This window comes from Prunus mume, linkage group LG5 (genome assembly GCF_029339155.1).
Source record: "Prunus mume cultivar Tortuosa linkage group LG5, ASM2933915v1, whole genome shotgun sequence".
Taxonomy (NCBI): domain Eukaryota; kingdom Viridiplantae; phylum Streptophyta; class Magnoliopsida; order Rosales; family Rosaceae; genus Prunus; species Prunus mume.
This window is the reverse complement of record NC_142702.1, coordinates 27,645,120-27,667,755: the sequence shown is the minus strand read 5'-3', so window position 1 is coordinate 27,667,755 and position 22,636 is coordinate 27,645,120. Positions and strand designations below refer to the sequence as shown.

The window sequence follows — 22,636 nt, the reverse complement described above, 5'->3', positions numbered from 1 at the left end:
ATGGTGCTTTGTGGGCCAAGTGATTTGATTGATACACTGCACTACACCCATTAACGCCCAAAGCTTCTTATGCTCCAATGGCGCACATGAACGATAATTTATTGGCCATTGGGTTTGGTAAAGCTACTTTAAAAGCCATTGGGCTCATCACTTTTTCTCATTGCCATCATTTCTTGGTAAGATCAGAAATGAACAAGAAATTGCATCCTCAGAGACGATTGACTGATCATCGACTTTTATTTTTATTTTTTTAATTTTTTATATATAATTTTATTGTATTTAACTGATGAAACCCGAGCGTAAGTTGTAAATTAAGACGAAGAAAAAACACTCATCACTTTTTGGAGTGGGTTTGCAATTGCAATTACTGATCACTTTGTAAGTAATTTACAATTGCAGATTATAATAATTACGCCACATTGACCATTAAAACTCTCATATCATATATCCATTCCCTAGCTAAGCCAGTTCACAACTAATATAATGATCACCTAGCTAACCAATAGTTGCTCGCCAAGTGGCCGCAGACCCATACTATTCTTCTGCCTTGTCCGAAGCACATTTGCTTGATGATGATCATGTTCAGCCACCGAGGACGCTTTGGTCCTCTTAGCGGATTTCGGCGTTGTTGTTGAAGCATCCGCAGCGGCGGCGGCCTCTGCCTCTGGCTCTTTGCGCTTGCCGGTGACTCGGACAGGCGGGGGCTCATTCAAGCCAATCCGGTGGGGGAAATTGAGCAAAGCCTTGGAGCCACGCATGCGGTATGCGGCTCGGTCATAAGCCAGAGCCGCTTCCTCAGAGGTCTCGTAGGTCCCGAGCCAAACTCTAGCTCCATTCTTAGCCGGGTCCCGAATCTCAGCAGCGAACTTCCCCCACGGCCTCTGCCTTACCCCTCTATAATGCCTCCCTCTCGCCACCCCGGACTTTGGGGCCTTATTTTGATCAGCTGCATCAACTACTTGCACTTGCTTCTGATGATGATGATGATGATGATGATGATGTTCAAAGGGCAAGATGATTGGAGCATTATTGACATCATGGTATTGTTGGAATTGGGTGAACAAGTTTGGGAAGGCATGATGGTGATCAAAGGGATCATAGAGGAGGGGCTCGGGCTTGACATATTCGTACAAGCTGTGATCGGGAAACCAGCCAAAGCTAAGAGCATCGTTGAGGGAGTTATAGACAATCATGTCCTCCGAGTCATCAACTTTGAATGGCAAATCTCCCCACTGTTCTGTTAAGCATGGCATGAGGGATTGATTATTATCACTCATAATCATGCTTAATCACCAGCTTGTAATGGCTTAATTGCTAGAGAGAAGAAGAAGAAGAAGGATATATATTTGGAGATTTTGAAAGGGGAGGTAAACAATAAGAGTATATATAGAAGCGGGGGAGGGGACCTACAGAACCAAGATATTACATAAATATCTTTTTTTTCTTCCTTTGTAATATGAATGGGAATTTAGAGGTTGACAACTAGTGGGCAAATTGGTTGGGACTTGGGAGAGGGAGGGGAGGAGGGGGTTTCTTTCTGTCACGTGACTATATACGTCTGTCACGTGACTATATACGTGCGTGAGCGAATGGGTCTAAATGCTGATGTCATGGGGTTCCGTTATCCTTGTGCCAGGTGTATGCACGATGACAGGTTAAATTTCTTTCCTTCCGTCATTTTCCACTGTCTGCATGCGTGTGAAACGAGAGACCTGCAAATTTTTACTGTTTACTTAACAGCCGATGACAACCTATGTGTCTGTGGAGACCGTGTGATGATTTATTTTCTCACAAAGAGCTCCAATAATATTTAATTTTCTGTAATAATATAATTTCATATATATAAATTATAATATCGTTAACTGTGATGCTACAACTGACGTCATGCGAAGCTACTAGTCAAATTGCACACTGAAGAAATGATGGGTCTATTGTCCCCTCCACCTGGACTTATAATATCAATTTTAAATTCTTTAATTTTCTTTTTATTTAACAAACCAAATTCCAGAAAATTATTTATTTTTATAAATGCAAGCGCAACTAACCTAATTTATTTTTTGCTTTGTTGAGATGAATATCTGATTTTTCTGGTCCGTGTATCGCGCTCATATCTCTACACTGTGTATATGCCAACAACTTTGGTAGCTTGTTTTAATCAAACATGCTTTAGTTTATTTGTTTTTTTAATCACATACCAACTCTTTAAAAATGTTTCTACTTTGACTCTCACACATTTTTAAGTAGGAAATTGTAATTTCTTCATGTTTAAAAATATATTTGATGAGTGTGGCCATGGGCAAAATATTTGCTACTGTTGTAAAATGCAACCATGTGAGCCGTGTAAGTCCAAGTTGGTTCAGTCGTCTATGTCATTTCTTATACCCGGCCAGTCCTAATAGCATTAATTACTACAAAACTTGAAGTGTAAGTGTAAATTTGCCCGTCAAGTTCATTCGTCTCATCACTTTGATTTGATTCTCTATATATCATTTTCAAATTCCTCCTCTAAATTAATTTAATTTGCCAACAAACAATTTGTCAAACTAATTAAGGTGTTGTAAGCAAAAATGAAGATTAAAGTAAGCTTAAGATGCGTTTAATTTCTACGTGGGAAGACTTGATATAGCTTGACTTAGATGTTGCTAGTCGCCCTTGAATTAATGTGTAGCTCCCAACTGAGAAAGTGAAGGGAGCCTTTCTTTCAGCATGTGAAATGATTTGATTCTGAGACGATGCCCATTTCACACCTTGAAATAAAATTACATTAGAGATGTTATTGCCTTTGCATACCATTTTAAAGTTTCGAATTAATAATGAAGTTGACCCAGGATATTTTTTTAGTCTGAGGAGGAGGCAGGTAGAAAGAGAGAAAAAAAATAAAAACACAACGTACGTGCTAAAATTCTTTGTAATTAATTGATCAACGACTTATTGATTGAAAAAAATGATCAAATTATATACACAACTTGATCACTTTCACTACTAGAAAAGCTCAATATAAGCCACGGACTTTGAGTCAATACATAAGCCTGGGAAAACATGTGCAGACTCCAGCAATTTTAATACATTTGAGTATTAATTGATTTAGAGGATGAAGAAAAACTGTTGCTAGTATTTATGAGTGATGATGATTTGCGGACTTAAAAATGGGGCCAAATATTGACTAAATGATAACTTTCTCCAAAAGCTATAATTAATCCATGGTCTAACTTTTTCCAATTATTGGAAAAACAAGGTCACTTTGTTTACCCGGATCATATTACAAACCAACCCAAAAAAATCCACTTAACACGCGCGACACATTGCAGATGAGTGCACATAAAACATTTCCAATTTTTATGATGTTGATGAAAATTGGTACATGCACAGGAGAAGTTGTCTCTGATTTTCCATCCGAGTCAGAGCATGGGGGGATGGTGGTTGGTGAGCCCTGTTTTCAGTTAATCCAGCCAAATTAACACCGCTTTATTCAAATTAATTTGGCATTGGTTTGAACTTGAAACAACACCACTTGTTTTATTATGCATATCTGCTTGCCGCCAAACCCGAGTTATAAGTTATGACTACACTTAAATATATAATTAAGTACTTTTTGAGAAAAGAAAGTCTTTGTGGTTTTTAGCCTAACTTTAATTCATCTCAGCATTAGGATCAATAGTATAATCGCATCTCAACCAAACTCAAGGTCACTGACTCACTGTGGTAAGCTTTTTTTAAAAGCAGGGGAAAATTTCCTCTTGCAAACAGTCTAGACACTGAATTTAAATCACCGATAAAATAATTAAATCTTTTGTGAATCTTTTGTGAATGTGACATATATATGAGAGAAGAAAAAAAGGTCAAAAGTTTCTTTTAGGGCCAATTTCAAGCCATAATATGAAATGAGGAAAGTTTTAGACTAGCTTTTATGCGAAATTGACGGAAATACTCACTTGTCATTGAATTTCTACAAATGCAAAACTACAATCTGATAATAGAACATTACTCATTTAGAGTATATTAGTAACGGTTTTTCTTCGTTTTGGCTAAATTTTAAAGTGAAAGGAATCAAATTCAGAAACAAGAAAGAAACACCTGGTCAAAAGATTATCTGCAGACAGCATTAAGTTTGATGATCGCGCCTTCTCTCTCTTACATTGTGGAATTGATCTTCGTAGTGGAAAACTTCTTTTTTAAAGGTATTTATTAAGAAAGAGAGAAGGTCAAGGTCATCCGGGAAAGGTTTCCATGAACAACTCCATTTAAATTAAAAGTAGTCATCTCTACTTTTTTGAACTTTTATTTCAATTAATAAGAACCCCACTCTCTATAACTTAATTAGGGGAAAGAACTTTTGGATACTGATGCACAACTTTAACCAACTCCATCAAATACATTGGCCTCCCGCAATTGCAAATTCTATGTCCATTTTCTTCAACTTTTGTCCCATTTGATACTTCAAAACACAGGCGATTAAACAAGTTGAACAACTTTTCTCATCTACAGAGGTGATTAAACACATCCTCTCAATTGCTCAACCAAATCCACAGGGGAATTTGGGAAATACCAACTTGGTTCAAAATCAGTCCAGTCCAGTATGTGATTTGGGTTGGGTTGGACTGAAACTTATGAAATTTGAAATCAATTGGGGCTCAGCCCAACTTAATAAATAAGAGTAAGATGATGACCATTCTTATCTGATGTCCTCGAACTCTCCACACCCTTCCTAATAATCCCAACACTCTCTACTCCTCAACAGATCACTCAGATAATGACAAACGACGTGTCGCGAAACGAAGCCAGTTCATTACATGCATCCCCTGCATGAGAAGCTCCTCAACACGTGCCCTTCCTTCCTTCAACACGTGCCACCCCACCTCATGTCCTCGCTCTTATATAAACCCTAACCCACCAATGCACCCAATATCACCAAGACTTGCACATTTTGTTCATAAAATCACACCCAAATTTTTCATCAATTCACCTATCTTGAGAAAATGGCCGATCAGCACTTCCAGCCGCCCCTTCATTTCCAAGGCAGCTATGGCCAGCAGCAACCGCGGTCTTACCAGGTGGCCAAGGCGGCCACTGCAGTCACCGCGGGTGGCTCCCTGCTAGTGCTCTCCGGTTTGGTCCTTGCTGGCACGGTCATTGCTTTGACCATCGCCACTCCGCTGCTCGTCATATTCAGTCCGGTTCTTGTCCCTGCTCTGATCACCGTGGCGCTGATAACGATGGGGTTCTTGACTTCCGGTGGATTCGGTGTGGCGGCCGTCACGGTGTTGTCTTGGATCTACAAGTACGTCACCGGGAAGCAGCCACCAGGGGCTGACCAACTGGACCAGGCTCGTCATAAGTTGGCTGGGAAGGCGAGGGATATTAAGGACAGGGCTGAGCAATTTGGCCAACAGCATGTCCCCTCTGGTCAGCAACAGAGTTCTTAAATACTATCTGCATGCACTGCCATCAAATCCTTGTAGTTGATCATCAGGCGACAATAATAATTGGAGTTTATATAGATCATCAGGCCCTCCCATTGGTTGTGTGTGTGTGTAATTTCGTGTGTATTGAGTTGTTTTAGTGAATGTGTCTCTGTCTGTCTGTTATTTTGTTAATTTAATGTACGTTTATTTCTGTGTCTTTTCTTGTAACGAGTTGAATATTTGGGACCTCTTTTCCTTCCAAAAAAGACCGAAAAAATAAAATAAAATAAAAAGAAACGTACGTTATTGTGCATTTTCTATCTTTTCCTATTGCTTGCTTGTGTAGACACAGGAAGGCATGGTTCTTTCCCGTTTTGTGGGATTTTGGACATGTTGGAGGTATGGAGAATTCCCTAATTGGTGGGATTTGATTGTGAAGTTTACGAGGGGTCAACTTTGGTGTCAACACAACCCAAGAGTCACTCAAACTATGCCATTACTACTACTAGAGGTATGAAAATTCACAAAGTAAACATAACATAAACCAAAAGAATCAAATTTTCCCAAAAAATTAGAACAAAAAGAAAATCCAAAACCCTAATAAACATGAAAGTGTTTTTTTAATTCTCTTCTCACATCCATTACCTCACCGAAGGAGGTCCCAAAACCCTCCAACGTTAGATCCGCTGCCTCCACTGTTCGAAGAGCCTCCGCCCATTTCCTCCCCTTCTAGCATTTGAAGAGATGGGGCGACTGCCGACATCTTTCCTGCACCACCCATGCCAAAACATGCATACCAACCCAATCACGTGAGCCCTATCAATTATGTGTGCCAAAAGAAAAACGCTATACACCAATTAAAGTAACAGGGTATTGGAATAGGATATACTTTGTAGCGAATATATTTCTCATGCTTCCATTCCATGTCTATATATTTCTCACTCTTGTTAATTATAAAGTATTTATTGTACGTGTGTATGTCCAAACCATAAGTTAAGACTTGTAATCTCGAGTTCTGAAAGAGGTAATTAGTTAGTCAAGTTTCTGTGTACCTAGCCAATCAGTCAACTACAAGGAAATGAAGTCATCTTCCTTTGCAATTTTTGCATTTGTCTTTAACATCAACTCCTGATTTCTCATGCCCAACAACAACCACCATCTCCAACGGAAGGAAGGAAGCCAAACCCAAAAATTGGGACCTGCATTAATCCATATCCACCATGGTATTCTAAGTATCGCTTCGTTTGCAACCGGCATTAATTCTACCTCTCCAGTGTTAATATATATATTTTGCAGCGGGTGGGCGAGGGGTAGTTGCGGCTTGGTGGTGGTGGTCGACTCGTGAGAGAGAGAGAGACAGAGAATAGAAGGCGACAATAGGTTTTCTTTAAAGTCAGGGAGCCTGGCGCCTACCCCTAGGCGGTGTCCTCCCGCCTAGGCGGATTTTTCAATAGCCTTCTTTCTAAATGTACCGGCATTTATCCCGCACCATGGGAAGATATATACCACAAATGTCTGTGTTTCTTAACAAAATCATTACTTTTATAAGTCTGATTAATTATCAATTTGTTTGTTTTCCATTAGCCAACTGAAACAAAACTATTCCATTTCAATCCCATTGCTATAAAGTACTGGAAATTTTATTTAACAGCAACATCAAATACCGATCACCCAGTTGCAATATATAATGTGCTAGATTAAGGGTTTGACTCAACTGGTTAGTCACTGTTCATTGTTTTTGTTATGAAAATAAGTCATTCTTATTCTGAAAATTTCATTGCATAAGCATCATTAATTCATTTATGCAGCTCTTCTGATCAACTAGATCCACAAATAACTGGGACAGTGGGAGTTGTTCTATGTTATTAGGTTCGTTTTCGATTGTGTTCATTTTTTTATAATGCAAGTGAGAGTTTAAATTGTTTGAAATAAATCTAATTTATGAAGATGGGATTCAAATTTGGGTGTAATGGTGCGAGCTCACTACCCTCGCTTATCTATTGTTTCATTTGTTTCGTTATAATGGTATAAATTCTTATTAGATTGGTTAACATGTAGTCCTATTTGAAAAAATAACGACACATGTGAATGTTGTGGTAAATATGCAAATACAATTAGTATTTTTTCTTATGGGGTACAAGATTATACATATACAAATAGAAAATAGATGTTTTCAACTAGGAATATCATTTAAAGAAATAATCTTTTTATCTACTACTGGGGGTCTAAAAAGCATTGAAAAATTAACCTAAGTTATCCTGTTTTCTTTTCCAATGAGACTCTGAAGAAAAGTGTCCAACATGCATATAAGTTAATGGAGCTGCAGAAAGAAGACTGAGAGCGAGAGGAGTGAAGGTGAAGACTTTATCAGCACAGAATGCGAAGCTTCTCTTTTCCATCACAATTTCCTCTCCTTGCTCTCCTCTGTTTCTACTCAGACTTCACAAACAACTTCACTTGAAACACAAAACCAAGCAGAGAAAATGGATGAGTTTGGTCTTCAAGATCTCTTTGTCTCAGAATCTGACCACATGCCCTCACAAAATTCCTTAAGCTGCTCAAAAGACTCAGATTTCTACTATGCATTTCGCCTCGAAGCCATTTCTCTGTTTTTACAGTAAAAAAATGAAATAGAAGAAGAAGAAGAAGAAAAGAATGCTCGTGAGCTCTGTTTCTTCAGTTAATTTCTCTCTTCTTGCATATTGGTCTGAACTTGTCATAGTTTATCAGGCACAATATTCTGTAATTAAAGAGCTTGATTTTCTTGAATTTGGTGAAGGAGGCGACAGCGCGAGGGTTAAAAAAAATCTATAAATTTTTTTAAAAAAAAAAAAACCGCCCAGAGCCGCCTAGGCGGGCGCCTAGCGCCTAGGCCGAATTTTTTATTTTTTATTTTTTATATTTATTTATTTATTCTGATGATTCAATCGCCTTTGATTTCTGATGATTCGACCCAGATTTCTGACCTTGAGAGGTTTTAGGAAAGTTGCAAATGCCGTTGCTACAAGCCAGAAATATCGGTTGAATAAGAATCATTGATTCCCTATGCTGTCCATTTCTTATTCATTCAGGGCGCTCGGCCGGTGCTCCGCGCGGTCAGAAATTCATACAGACAATAAGGGGTTCGACAGGAAAGTCGTTTCGATCCAGATTCTGCTAGAGGAAATACCTTATTCTCAGTGTACAATACCCTGGTCAACAGGTGAAGCCCATAGAAGTTTCCGTAAAGGTTTTTTTTTTTTTTTTTTTGGGTCTGAAGTTTCCGTAAAGGTTAGGCATCCTGGTGTTGGTGAATCGATTGGAAGATATATTTTTCTCTTATTGTTGATACACACTGTGCAAGTGTGCATTTATTATATGATTAACACACCCAAAAAGGTTCTAGTCAAGATGGTCATGTGGCTTTAGCGACAAAAAGAAAGCAGCATATAGCCGAAGCCGATTCTCAATGTCCCCACTTTGCACCATTATCACACCCTTAGTCCTCATTCTATGACGATGCCAAGCAAGTTGTATGATCACAGCCCCCCACGTTCTCCAATTCGACGAATAATACCTCGCTGAACGTCTGAGCCCTTCGTTCGAAAATTTGTAACGAAAATGATCGATGATGTAGTGAAGGCAATTTGCATCCAAACCAAATGCCTCAATTGATTCCATGCAAGTATATGTTGCTGAAGAGGGAGGAAGTCGACTGCTAAACGGGCGGCGAAGGCACCACGACAGAAGCTCGTCACCAAAGAAACTGCCGGGTTCAAGTACACTGGTGGCTTGGAACCCTTTGCTGAGGCATTGACTGCGTTTTATGCGTCCACGAACTATGAACATCATTCTTTGTACGGGGTCTCCTTCTCTAATCAACTATATAGTCATTTCATGCCAAAAAGTAATATAATTAAATGAAGGTATATTATAAGTCACAAAACATCGTCAACATTAAATTAAATGGAGAAATGCTAAAGTTAGTCATCTAGAATGCATCAACAATAAACAACTATATATGTATGTATTCACGTAGCAACACTCAATGTATATATGACGCTATAGTTTCGTACCTTTTCACCCTTGGAGTAGATAATTGGCCGTACAAGATCACAGATGTTGTCAAGAATAACATCTTCTAACTTATGAAATAGCGGTACCTAATAATGACTAATTAGATGAGTAATTTTAGAGAGATACAAAAGGTTGAATAAAATTTGCCACAAAATAAAGGTCACGGAAGGTGTTACCTGCTTGACAAGATCTAGGCAAAGGTAACGCTTGATGTCCCTGCGGAGGCCATCGGGGAAATGCTGGATCAACTCAAGCTCATCTAGCCCTTGCATGGCTGCCCAACTGCAACGTTGAAAATGGCGAACTCTCTTCCTCAAATGAGATGGCAACTGTCTTCGCTTCATCCAACATTCCATGTCCTGATATTTCAACTGCATTTTCTTCTTATTTTCCATCACCGAATGCAGAAATATCTAAACAATAATACAACACAACACCATCAACAATCAGCATTAAGTTATTAGTTATTATAATTAACTATGAAAATCTCTGTTCTGGGTGACCTGGATATTTCCAAGCAATGTAATTAAGAGACCCAAGCCGGCAAGCGTTACACAACAAGAGAATATGAGTTCAAGCCAGTCACTTGTAGGGATAAGGTTGTTGGCAAAGGAGCTGCAAATGAATTTATGCCAAGAGGTATCAAATACAACATGCTTTATGATTAGGAGATTATTAAGTAGATTGATAGGTTATTACCCGAGGTTAATTAAACCCCAATATATGGGGTAAAGGATCCGAACGGCGAGTGTGTTGCCAGCATAGACCACGAGTAGGGGTTTATAAATTCCATACCCAAATGTAGTATCTTCATCCAAGCACATTGTCGTTATCTTTGTGAATGCATTGCCACCGGAGAGCTTTCCAGTTGAAAAAACTTGTTTTGAGCAGTAGATAGAGAGGTTATGGTTTCTACTTGCTTCACACTGTTGCTGGAGACATGACATTACACGCTGTGTTGCAAGCACATGCCAACACCCACCTGCAATCTGAATATAATAAACCAACACAGCTTCATTAGGATTGGAATTAGTATATATATATATATAATATAGGATTAGAGCAGGGTTACGTACGTGAGAGGCGGTTAAGTAGGCAATGACGTTGAGCTTGAAACGCCACCAAATGTTGCCGTATGCAAAGATGTACCCTGTGACCTTCTTGAGTCTTTTGGCCAAGTAAACGCTGTGGTAGAGCTTGGGGATGAATTGAAACAGGAAGGTTACTAAGAGGGTCGTCATTATCAGTCTAGTCTTTTCCTCTCTAAGCAACCTTGGCACAATTAACCAAATTACGGTCTGCAAAACAAATATGCATATGAAATTTGAGAGTCAAACTTTGAAACTTAGATAATTGTGTTAAATTTTTGGGTGTTCTGGATACACCATGTGGCTGGTGTATCATCCAATAGACGTAGGATATGTGATATATTTCTAATGCAGCTGGTCACATATTATAATAATTCCACATGTCCTCTATGTATTGGATGATAAAAGTACCCGGAACATATAAAAATTGTAGATAAACAACAAGAACTTACATGTATTGAAGAATTGAGAACTTTAGCGAATAACACTAGCTAAGTAAAATTATCATAAGATGTACTCTACCAAATAAATAGAGTAATGTTAGGTTTAATTACCACATATCTAATGGCTAAAAAGAAATTACCACATATCTAATGGCTAAAAAGAAATTACCGCATATCTAATCATACAGGTGAGGCCAACTCATACAAAGGAATCTCACTTATATACCTGATATGAAAATACGATACAAATAATAGCACATGTATTAGTTCCATTTCATGCCATCATTACCAAAATTTTCATGAATTTATCATAATCCCATAATTTTCAAGTGATTGGGAATTGAAATCTGGCTGGAAAATAAAGGTATTAATTGAAATGAAATGAAGGGGGGCACCTGAGGCATCGGTAGAATGACAAAGGCATCGAGCCAAAAGCCCCTGAGGGACCGCATGTAATGAAGAGAAATATCACGTGAGTCCCACACCAGCTTCCCGCACCCAATCACCATCGACTCCCTCGACACGTAAGCCAACTTGAACTGAAGCAAGATGTGGGCCACGTGCAACGCGTCCAAGCACGTGCGAACGACGGTGACGACGAGGGCAAGCGCCACGTCCATGTAAAAGCAGGGAGCCCCAATCTGGCTCAGCGCCATGACGTAAAAAAAGAGAGGATCAACGGCGATGGACAGGCCGCGTGCCATGAGCACAATGCGGTTCCACCTTTTGACATTGCTGCTACGCGGGTCAATGGCTCGAGGCCGGGTGAGATCCTGAGGGCGGCATTTGAGGTCCGTCGGGATGCGGAGTAGGGTCATTGAAGACCCGGCGGTGCGCTCCCACCGGAGTTGAGGTTGGTGGGTCGGGTCGCAGCGGGTGGAGTGGAAAACCGGAACTCCAACCTGATTGCAAGCGTAGCATTCTTTGGAATTGAAGATTGGGTCGTCCTGGTCGTCACTGTCATTAATGTTGTTACAACAATGCTTGACTTGATTCAATTTCCACCTGAAAATTCAACCGAAAAGCACCGATAGATTAAGAACAATTGTAATTCTTATAAGAAGAAAGATTGATGATGAATAACATGTTACCTTGGGAGAGAGGGCATGGCTGAAGATGAAATGGGGATATATTTTTGGAATGAAATGAAAAAACAGGGGGAGTGGATATAATGGTAAAATTGGGAGGATGTGATAAGTTGAGGGCACGTAGCAGAGAAGAAAGGTGGCGGTGGCGAAGTGGTGATGAAGCGGGTAGAGGTTGTCGGGGAGTTGGTTTAGTTGGACCTGGGGTGGGGCCATGAACGCAGTCCATGTCAGCATATATATATAGAGCATTTATACAGAGGATGATATGAGAAACGTGAGGGGGTTTTGGGTGTGTAGTGCATGCATGAGTTACAAGTTTTGATATTATATTTTGTCCATGTCTGCAGCTGTCAACTCGAACGTTACATGCACATATATATATATATATATATATGTATATATATATATACAGTTGGACTAGCTACACTAGATTGTTAACTAGTAATAACTTTGTGTTTGTGGAAGAAGTTTTTGTGCAGAGAATCAAAGGATTAATCTATTACAATTAATTCGTAATATCAATATTCGTTTTACACTTTGATAAAACAAAACTCTTACTCGCAGTTAGTATCTACCGTTAAAAACCTAAAGCTTATGTACATTCAGTACAATTAAAAAGAATAAAAAATCCACACATACACAAGTTAGTGACAAGAACTACTAATCCAAAAGAAAAATAAGAAGAAACATCCTAAAACAGATTTAAAATGCACCCAAAAAACACCTTAATCTAAGCCTAGTTTGAATGTTCCAATGGTAAGACCACGTTTGAAATAAACATGGTGGTCGCCTAGCTTGAGCACTTTAAATGATAAAATTGTGCGCTAAGGAATACTTGTCGCTTAGTTTGACTATTCAAATGGTATGATCACGTGTAAAAGAATTGCTTGTCGTTTAATTAGATCATTTAAATGGTAAGATCACGCGCGAAAGAATAATTACCACATGACTTGAGCATTCAAAAGGTAAGACTGAACGTGAAAGAATAGTTTGTCGCTTAGTTTGATTATTCAAATGATAAGATCGTGCAAGAAAAGGAATCATTTGTCGCTAGTAAGATCATTTATGGTAAGATCACACGCGAAGAATGATTGTCGCCTGACTCGAGCATTCAAAAGATAAGACCGATTGTGAAAGAATAGTTTGTCGCCTAGTTTGATTATTCAAATGTTAAAACCACCCGCGAAAGAATCATTTGTCACATAGTTCGATCATTCAAATTGTAAGATCGCGCGCGAATGAATAGTTGTCGCCTAGCTTGAGCATTTAAATGGTAAAACCGCGGTTGAAATGGTGGTTGTCACCTAGTATAAGCATTCAAATGGTAAGGCCATGAGAAAGAGGACATAAATCAAATTATAACTTAAACCACACGTAATATAAGATTTTACCTCAATGTTGTCGCACAAAAAAATTTCCCTCGCCAATTTATTTTTCAATAAACATTATATCTTAACCATTTAATCGTAAAAATTCAAAATTCAACTATAAGTACAAATTTTATCTGTCCAATTAATTTAAAAGGAATACAAAAGCTTTTATTTTTACTAAAATATATTAATTAAATTTGTAGATATTATTATCTTCCAAGTTTACAAGAACATATAGATAGAAGTTCTAAAGAAGAAAAACAAAAAAAACAAAAAGCAAAGAAACTCTAGGAGCCGCCGCTCCCTTTGGGGCTAGTGGCTTCCCATTTCCCTTCCTTTCTCCCTCCATCCTTGCTCATGTTTTCCTCTTGCTCCTTTTGGGTTTTTTTTTTCTTTTCTTTTTTGCACACTTGGTTGTGACTAGCTTTGATCTTGTCGATTTTCACAGCGAAGCATGTATCAAAGGGTGGATGAGAGTTAGAACGAGAAGCTTCACATTTAGGGGTTTATTCCCTGTTGAATTTTTAGTATTCTCCCATGCCTTGGCAAACCATGATGCTTTTCTCTACTCTTAGCAGATTTGGTTGTCTTTGTTATGGATATAGATGGTTGTGGTTGTGCATCATTTGTAGACCAAAGTGTTGCTACTCCTTTAGTCAATGTTGTTTGTTTTCCTAGATTTTGTGTAGTTTGTTATTAAAGTCCAGAAACTCTATGACCTCATTCGGTTCAAGGGAAATGAGGCTTTTTCATGTTTGGTAAGTCCAAGTATGAGAAATTGTTGCCTTACACATGAAAAGTAGGGGGAAAGTGAAGCCCATTGGGTTTTGTTTCCCTTATGATGGGAAAATTTGGAAAAATGAATCAATATTAATACACATTTTCATGACCATATTGTCCCCATTAACAATTTAGAATTACAATATAGCATTACATGCATTCTTTTTTATTTGATTTCATATGGGTGTAATTGGAAAATTAAACAAACATTGTTTTACATTCTACACAAACCAAACATGTGAAATGAAATAAAGTGGTATTTCTTGGTTACTTTCCTAGGATTACCAAACATGAGAAATGAATCTCCATTTCCCATTCATTGGGAAATGACATGGGAAGTGATTTCCCCTCAAATCCGTTCCGCGAACCAAATAGAGCTTATGAGTTGTCTGATTTTCTCTTGTAATTCCCAATATTTTTGTTGAATTTGCTCGGTGGTCTAGTTTCTCTAGGAGAGTTATGCCAATTAGCGGCCATGTTTTGTTCTGATATAACTGACTTGATCTAGGAGAACTTAGACGGTAGATAGCAGTTTTTAGACAAGTTCTTTATGATTTATTCTCTCAAAATCCTTCCAGTTCTAGAGTTGACTTTAGTCATTGGGGACGCTTTATCCATATTCGTTGTATTGCTACAATAAATACAATAAAATACTATGGCTCTCCAGATACGTTTTCAATTAATACAATAAAATACTATGGCTTGTTTGTTCAAAAAGTTAGCAAGAACATTTTAACCATAATTGGTCACTCCACTTATGTATTTCGTGTTGGTAAGGGATTTATTAAGTGACATTCACTCTTGCACCCAAGTTCTTGTTTGATTCCTTGTATTTTTAAAAAAAATTAATTATGTTTAAATGAACTTGAAAGAGTGAATGAATGAAAGTGGAGGAAATTAAAGAAGGAGAACATAATATTTAAACCGGAACATTATTATTAACTTATTGATTGAGCTGACCCTTCTTATTTACAAGGGATTCAGCTGAACATGATTTACATGTTCTTTATTTCATTACATTACACATACATAGCTTCAAACCCACAATATTACTACAACACACGGCACTGGTTGACCACCAGACGACGACGACGACTCGTACATACACTGAAATTCAAACACAGCAAACTGAAAATACATACAGACACTAATCTTCTTCACACAGCGACTCCCATAGTGAGAATCTCCTCCTCTCTCTAATGAGAGAATTATTTACTGCAACAGCTCTGTAACCCAGTCGAACTCCGGCAGCTCCGAAACCGATGGTGCTGCCTCCACCATCCCATAACTATCCATCGCCTCAATCTCGTCTTCGAATTCGAAAGGCTCATCACTCAGCGTCAAGGACCTCAGACTGTTCAGGAAACTCTCCACCTTTTCAAAAGACTCGTCCATAATCTTCTTGTTCTTCAGTATCATCTCATACTCCTCCACGGTTGCTGACCTGCCGCCTCGATGTACGCCGCCGTACATCCCCCTTCCCACCTGGACCGCCCGGTACGCACAGTTATGCGGACGGTACGGGCTGCGCGGGTACTGATCGTACGGATGCGGCACATAGAACTTGCGCGGGTAAAATTCGGGCTCGGGGCGGAGCTCGTCAGGGGTGTGCGCGAAGAAACACACCCTACGCATGCAATGCGGCGTCCCATTGCATGCGCGGGTGCGGTACCTGTCTGGGTGGAGCCAGTACTCGAACACGCCGTGCGAGAGGTTGCAGAGGTCCCCCTTGTGGCACCTCCCGTTCCGGTAAGCGGGGCACGCGATTGCGGAGTACGAGTACTGGCGCGGGTCGCGCCTCTGCGCCTTCTCGCCACGGTGGGCGTAGGGGCACTCGGTCCAGTCGTGGCTGCGCATGCGAGGGCACCGCTTGACCTTGTAGGCGTACATCCGGAACTCGTCCGACCCGTAGATTGCAGTGTCCATGATCAGGTCGTTGTACTGGGCCGGACCCATCAGGTAACCCGGATAATACTGGTACGGGTATTGGTACGGGTACTGGCTCAGGTACGGGTCGGGCAGCTCATAGTAACCTTGATGCACGGCTCTCCACATTGTGTTCCTGTTGCTGACACAAAGAACTTGAGAACTTTAAGACATTACATATCCATGAAGCAGAAGAGGATATGGATATTGGAGTGAGTTGAGAGTGAGGAGAAGAGGAGGTATTTATAGTGGCAAGAGCTCTGCTGGGGTTAAATTTTCAACCAGGTTTAACCACCTTCAATCTAACGGTGACGGGCGTGTAGTGGGGGTGGTGTTGATCAAACAAGTGGGTGTGACGGAAGAAGTTGCGTTTGCATGGCTGGGTTGCTTGCCATGGGGAAGGTTGTGATAACCAGAGCGAGACAGTTGTTGGGTCAAAAGGAGCAGCTTCCGCCATGTCACATTAAAATATAGTTTCCAATTATGCCCCTCGGGCCTAGTGTCGTTAACTTAAAAGGAGTGAGCAGTAGTTTGGTGTTACGGCGGGGAATTAAAGGCGGCGATGGGGTAATTTGCATGGCGAGCCACACGTGTAGGTAAGAAGGGGCCTGGCTTATAGGGCGATGAAACATGTACATGCATTGTGTGGAGCACGTGTTGAAGGGTGTGGACTTAAGTCGGGGAGTTTGTTTCAGAGAGAGAGAGAGAGAGAGAGAGAGAGAGGTGTCCTTGAATTTTGCGAGCGTTTTTCACTTTGCAGTGGGTTGGGTGGGGTGGGTGGGGTCTGGTAATTACAAGACAAATCAACGAAACTAACTTGTCTTGACCATTTGCACTGAAATCGCTCCAGCTAGCTTAGCTTGTCAATCCACCAGTCCAGTCTTGAAGAAAATACGGAGACCGGTGCAACCTGTTCATTTAATTGGAAAGACCTAGAAATTATCTGTAACAATATGGAACAGATTTAGGAAGGTAGCAAGAGATAGATTATGTCTGGTAATTAATCTCTTGTTATGCTTATGAAGACTTGTGTGTGTGATTTGTTGATGCATAAACATTAACATTATTCCTTCCTTCCAAGGAAAGGGTTGGAATGAAATGATAGGAGACATGTTCATTTGATGGACCAAATCAAGTAGTTACACGAGTGAAAGAAAACCAACTTTGTCATACATAGACATTACATAAACTTTACTATATTCCTTCCATTCAAGGAAAGGGTGAGTGGATATCTTCATTTGATGGACCAAATCAAATAGTTGCATGAGTGAAAGAAAACAACTTGTATATGAATTAGCATTAAAAAGATTGAGTCTCGTTTTCTACGCATAAAACTCGAGACTTAAGCGTGACGAGCTACTATACCATCTTTGGAAAGAAAGACTCCTAAACTTACTAGAAACATACACATATTCTCTATTGATACTAATTACAATAAAAAAAATTAATACCATTGCGAGGGAGGGACTCTAGTTTGCTTCGGATTGCGATTTCTCGGAAGTGGATCAGGGCCAAGAGTGATGCACCGAGCATTATTGTGGATTAGGGCAGGGGGTGATGCACCGAGCATTGTTCTCGACTCACGGAGAGGAGAAGAAAGACTGTCGGACGAAATGTTGCTTGAGGAGGTCAAGAGGCTATTTTCTGAAATTGTAATAAAGTGACTCATTATCTTGCGAGAGTTTAAATAGATCGAAAACTCGAACTCGGACAAGCTTAAATAGTATAATATGCAATAATGACGACACACCCTTATTACCGGATCCCACATAAAATAGAAGGTTAATTAAATTACTTTTAATCACTCCATGGCAGCTCTCAATTTAATTCAACCAATATGGAATTAGACTCAAACAATCCAATCCCGTTCCCATCCAGATATAAGAGGTATAGTTAATCATAAGTTGGAGTATTAGTGTATGGAAATTTATTACAATTTTAGAAGTTTTGGTTTTGCGGAGAAACCACATACAATTTGAGAGCAAGAAACGAAGTCCTAGTAGCTCATTTGCTGAGATGTCAAAAGATGACACTTCCTGCTGTCTTCACTGATACGTTGCATCCTCTCGAGCAAATATATATGGCTTCTGATTACATCTAGAAGTTGAGAGGTGGAGCCTACCACTTATTTTTGGGGCTGGATATGCGTGAAGATAATGAGTGGGACCCTGTACACGTCAAGAGGATGAGTGGGACCCTTTTATACCTCAAGAACCACGTTCATAGAGAAGAAAACGACACTGTTTTTCTCTGCGTCGGAGAGCATAGAATGATCAAGCAGATTAAAAACTGAAGCGCATGCATATTAACACGTGGTGAATTGATAAGTAAAGTAAAGGAACGTATATAATGACAAAGGTTTTTAAGCTTCTGCATGTGATGCTGCTGACCTCTCTCTCTTTTTGTCTTTGCCTACGTCAAGCATGCGTTTCTTTCATTGTTTGTTGATAAAACGACGAAACCACCAAACTAACTTCTATTGACCTCACTCGTAATTTTGCTATTTCAGGCCCCTTAAAAAGTTGTTATTTATTTTTCAAATAGAAAAAAAAATTTCATGTAATTTCACAAAATATATATATATAGGGCCAAGTTCTCACTGGACTCGCTCCCCCTCAGAAAAAAAAACAAACAAACAAACAAAAGAATAATGGTTTTATTATCAAATCTAATTTTCTTAATTCTAATCTTGATTCCTTATTAAAAACCTGAAAATCTGAAACCAATCTCTTATTGAATGTGCAATTAAGTGAAGCTTGGATAATTGTGATGTAAATGACTTTCTTTCTTCCATCAAGTTTAGAAATCGACCTAAATCATCTCTTGTGGAAAGTAAGTTACTTGATAGGAAAGATATCTTCTTGTGAAGATTTTCTAGCAAACACTATTTTGTCATTTCCAAGGCACCGTTAGCTATAAGTCATTTTCTTGGCATGCAAGCCAGCCTTAAATAAGCTTATCGCTAGATGCTAATTAAAGAAGAAAAGAACAAACTAGAGTCTAATATGTCTTAACTACATTGACACCAGTATTTATCTAAACAAATCTAAATTAATTCAGTCATAATTATCGAGCTTAAAAAAGATAATCGAGTGTGCACATTCTTGTGTTTCAATTTCACCACACCACCTTTTTTCTTGGTGATTTACCACACCAAATCTTGTTTCCAATTTTCCCACGTGATTTGATTTTGCGTAACTAGGAAGTCTATCAACTATAAACAAATCCTGGGCGTCCAATTGGTTGAATCTCTGAGTCCCAACGACTCGAGGCAACCAGGTAAGCTTCTACTGGCTGTACAAAATCACAGGGAGACTTGAATTGAAAATCCAGATTAGCTGTCCTGATTAGAGTTTTGAATATTTTGATCTCCCAAATTAGAGAGCTAAAATTGGATTTTGACCAGCATCAACAAAAAAGCTGGAAAAAGGTGCTCTTCTTTTTTACTTTTTATTTTTTATTTTTGGGTAAAAAGATAAAATTAGTAGCTAGGACCAGGGACGCGTACCGACTTTCCAGAGAGACGCATTGTATCATCGCGTAAGACCAGCTTCACGCAGAACTGCATACTACTGCCACGTGGAAGTCGCCCATTGCAGTAAAAAAGCATCAAAGAAGTTTCAATTCTAATCCAACGGCTTACAATCATGTTGACTCACCACTGAACCAATCCCAACCTTTCAATGACTTTCCCAAAATTCAATTAGTAAAAAGATTTATATTTTTTCAGTGAGCTTAGTGGTGAAGGGAAAAAAAGGAGAAAATGTTACACAAACTTGGGGTACGTGTGTTTGATTGTTATAGACTTATTATAGAAAAGGAAACTAAAAGCCCCATAAATACTCCAACACCTTCCCTTGCACGAAACAGAAAAATTAAGGTTAATTCTTCTCTTCTTTCTTCTATCCCTAACAAATTAATCCACAAATCAATATATCAAGCAAAACCCATCATCTTCCATCTTCATATAGTTTTCCTTTAAAAGATTTGTGTTGATCAGAGATTAAAGCGAAAAGGGTTGTTATATAACCAAACATGGTGAAGGAATCAATGAGAAAGTGTTCGCATTGCGGGCACAACGGGCATAACTCTAGGACGTGCAACAGCAATGGCCATGGCCATGGACAAAATAAAGGGGTTTGCTTGAAGCTTTTCGGCGTAAACATTATGGAGAAAGAAGATGATTCGATGAAGAAGAGTTACAGCATGGGCAATCTGCAGGCGGCAGGCAATGCAGACCACAACAACAACGTTGTTACAATTGATCACGATGCCGGCTATCTCTCCGATGGCCTCATTCACAACAAGAGACACAAAGCCGCCCATGAGAGAAAAAAAGGTACATACAATAAATATTTAATAACCAATTTGTTATATCAATTTTCAAGTGATTAATTTGTGCGTCTAGGCTTTCTTCTTGTTGCTGTTTGATGAATTGTGTCATGTGTTGGAGAATGCACGTTTCTTTCGATGTTTGTTTCTTTGTATAAGCTTTGTTATAAACTTTTGTTCAAAATAAAAGTACTTTGTAAAATCTTGCAGTTGTTAATTAAATTAATACTGCAGCAGATGACATAACGATGCTCTTCAAATTGGTTTTCAGAGCTTATGATAACTAAGTGAAATTTTAAACCAATCCATAATGAAGTAGAATCATTAATGAGCCTTGCTAATGGGTGCTAATGAACTTCTTAATTAACATTGATGGCTACAAAACATATAAGAGCTTTGCATATAGATTCTTCTTCAGGTTTGGTTTTGGCTGAATTTGAATAAATATATGTCCTCAGGGAGGCCGTGGACCGAGGAAGAGCACCGGGTGTTTCTAGCTGGTTTGAAGAAGCTTGGGAAAGGAGATTGGAGAGGAATAGCAAGAAATTTTGTCACCACCAGAACCCCAACTCAGGTTGCTAGTCATGCACAAAAATATTTCCTCAGGCAGGCTACATATGACAAGAGAAAACGCAGATCAAGCCTCTTTGACATGCAATTTAAAGAACTCTCTGTAATTCTCTCTCTCTCTCTCCCTATTTCTCACAGATCAATCCTCTATGCATTTTCATTTTGGTTTCAAGTTCTAAACATCTTAATTAGTTAATATAAATGACTTATACTAGATGGACCTGCAGGATCAGGGTCATCAAGATTCTCCAATTTCACCAACAAGAACAGCTACAGAAACTTCATCAGAGGTAAGCCCATCAATTGTGTCATCAAAGCTCATTTCAAGATGAGGCTAGAACCTATTTGTAATGGCTGCTTGTGGTGCAGGGTAGCAGCTCTAAAGTTCTGCCACAGAAGATTAATACAGCTAATAGCTCACCACCAAAGGTAAATCCACCAGCTTATATATCGTTAACCTTAAGAACATTAACTTATAAACATGATCTACATTAATGACTTTTAATAATCTTACAGGCAAGCGTTCCGTCTCAGATTCTAAACCGATTTCCACATCTATGTTTGGATAGCCCCCCAGCTGCTCCAGTGTCTCCACCTTGCAATGTTCCAAATTACCCTGCCGTCCCATACATGGTAATTCATGAACATTCTTTTTCCCATTTTGAAGGGAACTGTTCTGAATAATAGCTTTCAAATTGTAAAGAAAAGTTATGTGATTTTAGTTGCTGTTTCTTATGGCTATGTGTTGTTTGCTTCCATTTGAAGTTGTAGTGCCAGAATCATTTATGATGATGATTTTGCTAATGTTTGAACAGATGGGAATTCCTGAAAATGTCCCATACGCCCCAATGATGCACTTTGTCAGACCAAGCTACCACTATATGATCAAAACACATGGTAACTTTGCTACTTGTGCACCTGTTATTTCTCACCCTTCTGGAATTCCATCACCAAGGTCTCTTCCAAGCAGTCCATCTATGGCCGGTCGTATCGGTATGAGCTCACCGGCTGAAAAAGATGCTCTAGAGCTTAAAATTGGGCAGCCTCAACCATCTCAAGGAGCCAATTTGTCTTCCCCTACTTCTGGTGCCATCAGAGTGACATAGAAAATGATATATGTTACAGCTGATTCTTTTTGCAATTTTGATTTTTCAAGCTGAGAGGTAGAAGTATCACGAGAATAATCAATTAAGTCGGTTCATTTTCATGGAAGAGGTGTACAATTGTATAATGCGGATGAAGTTTTCCAAGTGTCCCACAGTTTATGGTAAAATGAGATAGATAGCTTGATTGATGCATTACATAACAAGCATGGCTGGGCTGGCTTGTGTGTATCCTGCTGAATTGTTCTGTATAATGTTTGGGACAATGCTATACAATTCAACTTTTTTTTCCTTTCCAACTTCTCGACTTTTTTTTTCCTCCACTTTTCCTTCTTTAACTTACATTTACGAAAGCGCTTTCTACCAAGGTTTTCTTTTTTGGTGTGTTCAAAAGGGGAATGGAGTTTCATTCTACCAAGGTTAACTCGATGGAATAGTAGCTTTACCAAATTATGGTGTGTCAATTCGAATTTGAACC

The 22,636-nt window shown here is 39.1% G+C and overlaps 5 protein-coding genes across 6 annotated transcripts; 2 read left to right on the top strand and 3 right to left on the bottom strand.

The window, feature by feature from the left end:
* Positions 1 to 311: 311 nt before the first annotated feature.
* On the bottom strand, positions 312 to 1,370 carry LOC103333394 (ethylene-responsive transcription factor 2-like). The gene has a single exon (XM_008236224.3). It carries the CDS (start codon positions 1,281 to 1,283, stop codon positions 492 to 494), a length of 792 nt encoding a protein of 263 aa, XP_008234446.2. The 5' UTR covers positions 1,284 to 1,370; the 3' UTR covers positions 312 to 491.
* A 3,418-nt stretch (positions 1,371 to 4,788) lies between these two features.
* Positions 4,789 to 5,699, top strand: LOC103333395 (oleosin 1). The gene has a single exon (XM_008236225.3). It carries the CDS (start codon positions 4,977 to 4,979, stop codon positions 5,421 to 5,423), a length of 447 nt encoding a protein of 148 aa, XP_008234447.1. The 5' UTR covers positions 4,789 to 4,976; the 3' UTR covers positions 5,424 to 5,699.
* Positions 5,700 to 8,339: 2,640 nt separating this feature from the next.
* On the bottom strand, positions 8,340 to 12,097 carry LOC103333456 (cyclic nucleotide-gated ion channel 2-like). The gene is made up of 8 exons (XM_008236281.3): positions 12,081 to 12,097; positions 11,385 to 11,994; positions 10,535 to 10,756; positions 10,158 to 10,447; positions 9,962 to 10,073; positions 9,635 to 9,871; positions 9,458 to 9,544; positions 8,340 to 9,263 (listed from the first exon to the last, which is right to left on the bottom strand). Exons 1-8 carry the CDS (start codon positions 12,095 to 12,097, stop codon positions 8,784 to 8,786), a joined length of 2,055 nt encoding a protein of 684 aa, XP_008234503.2. The 3' UTR covers positions 8,340 to 8,783.
* Positions 12,098 to 15,439: 3,342 nt separating this feature from the next.
* On the bottom strand, positions 15,440 to 16,282 carry PEI1 (Zinc finger C-x8-C-x5-C-x3-H type family protein). Its single transcript, XM_008236226.2, has one exon. It carries the CDS (start codon positions 16,280 to 16,282, stop codon positions 15,440 to 15,442), a length of 843 nt encoding a protein of 280 aa, XP_008234448.2.
* Positions 16,283 to 20,028: 3,746 nt separating this feature from the next.
* LOC103333397 (putative transcription factor At5g61620) lies at positions 20,029 to 22,450 on the top strand. 2 transcript variants are annotated; one of them, XM_008236228.3, is made up of 6 exons: positions 20,029 to 20,492; positions 20,944 to 21,158; positions 21,283 to 21,345; positions 21,425 to 21,484; positions 21,572 to 21,688; positions 21,871 to 22,450. In XM_008236228.3, exons 1-6 carry the CDS (start codon positions 20,189 to 20,191, stop codon positions 22,159 to 22,161), a joined length of 1,050 nt encoding a protein of 349 aa, XP_008234450.2. In that variant the 5' UTR covers positions 20,029 to 20,188; the 3' UTR covers positions 22,162 to 22,450. The 2 variants fall into 2 exon arrangements, with proteins under 2 accessions (XP_008234450.2, XP_008234449.2); XM_008236227.3 differs by having other exon boundaries at positions 21,271 to 21,345.
* Positions 22,451 to 22,636: the final 186 nt, after the last annotated feature.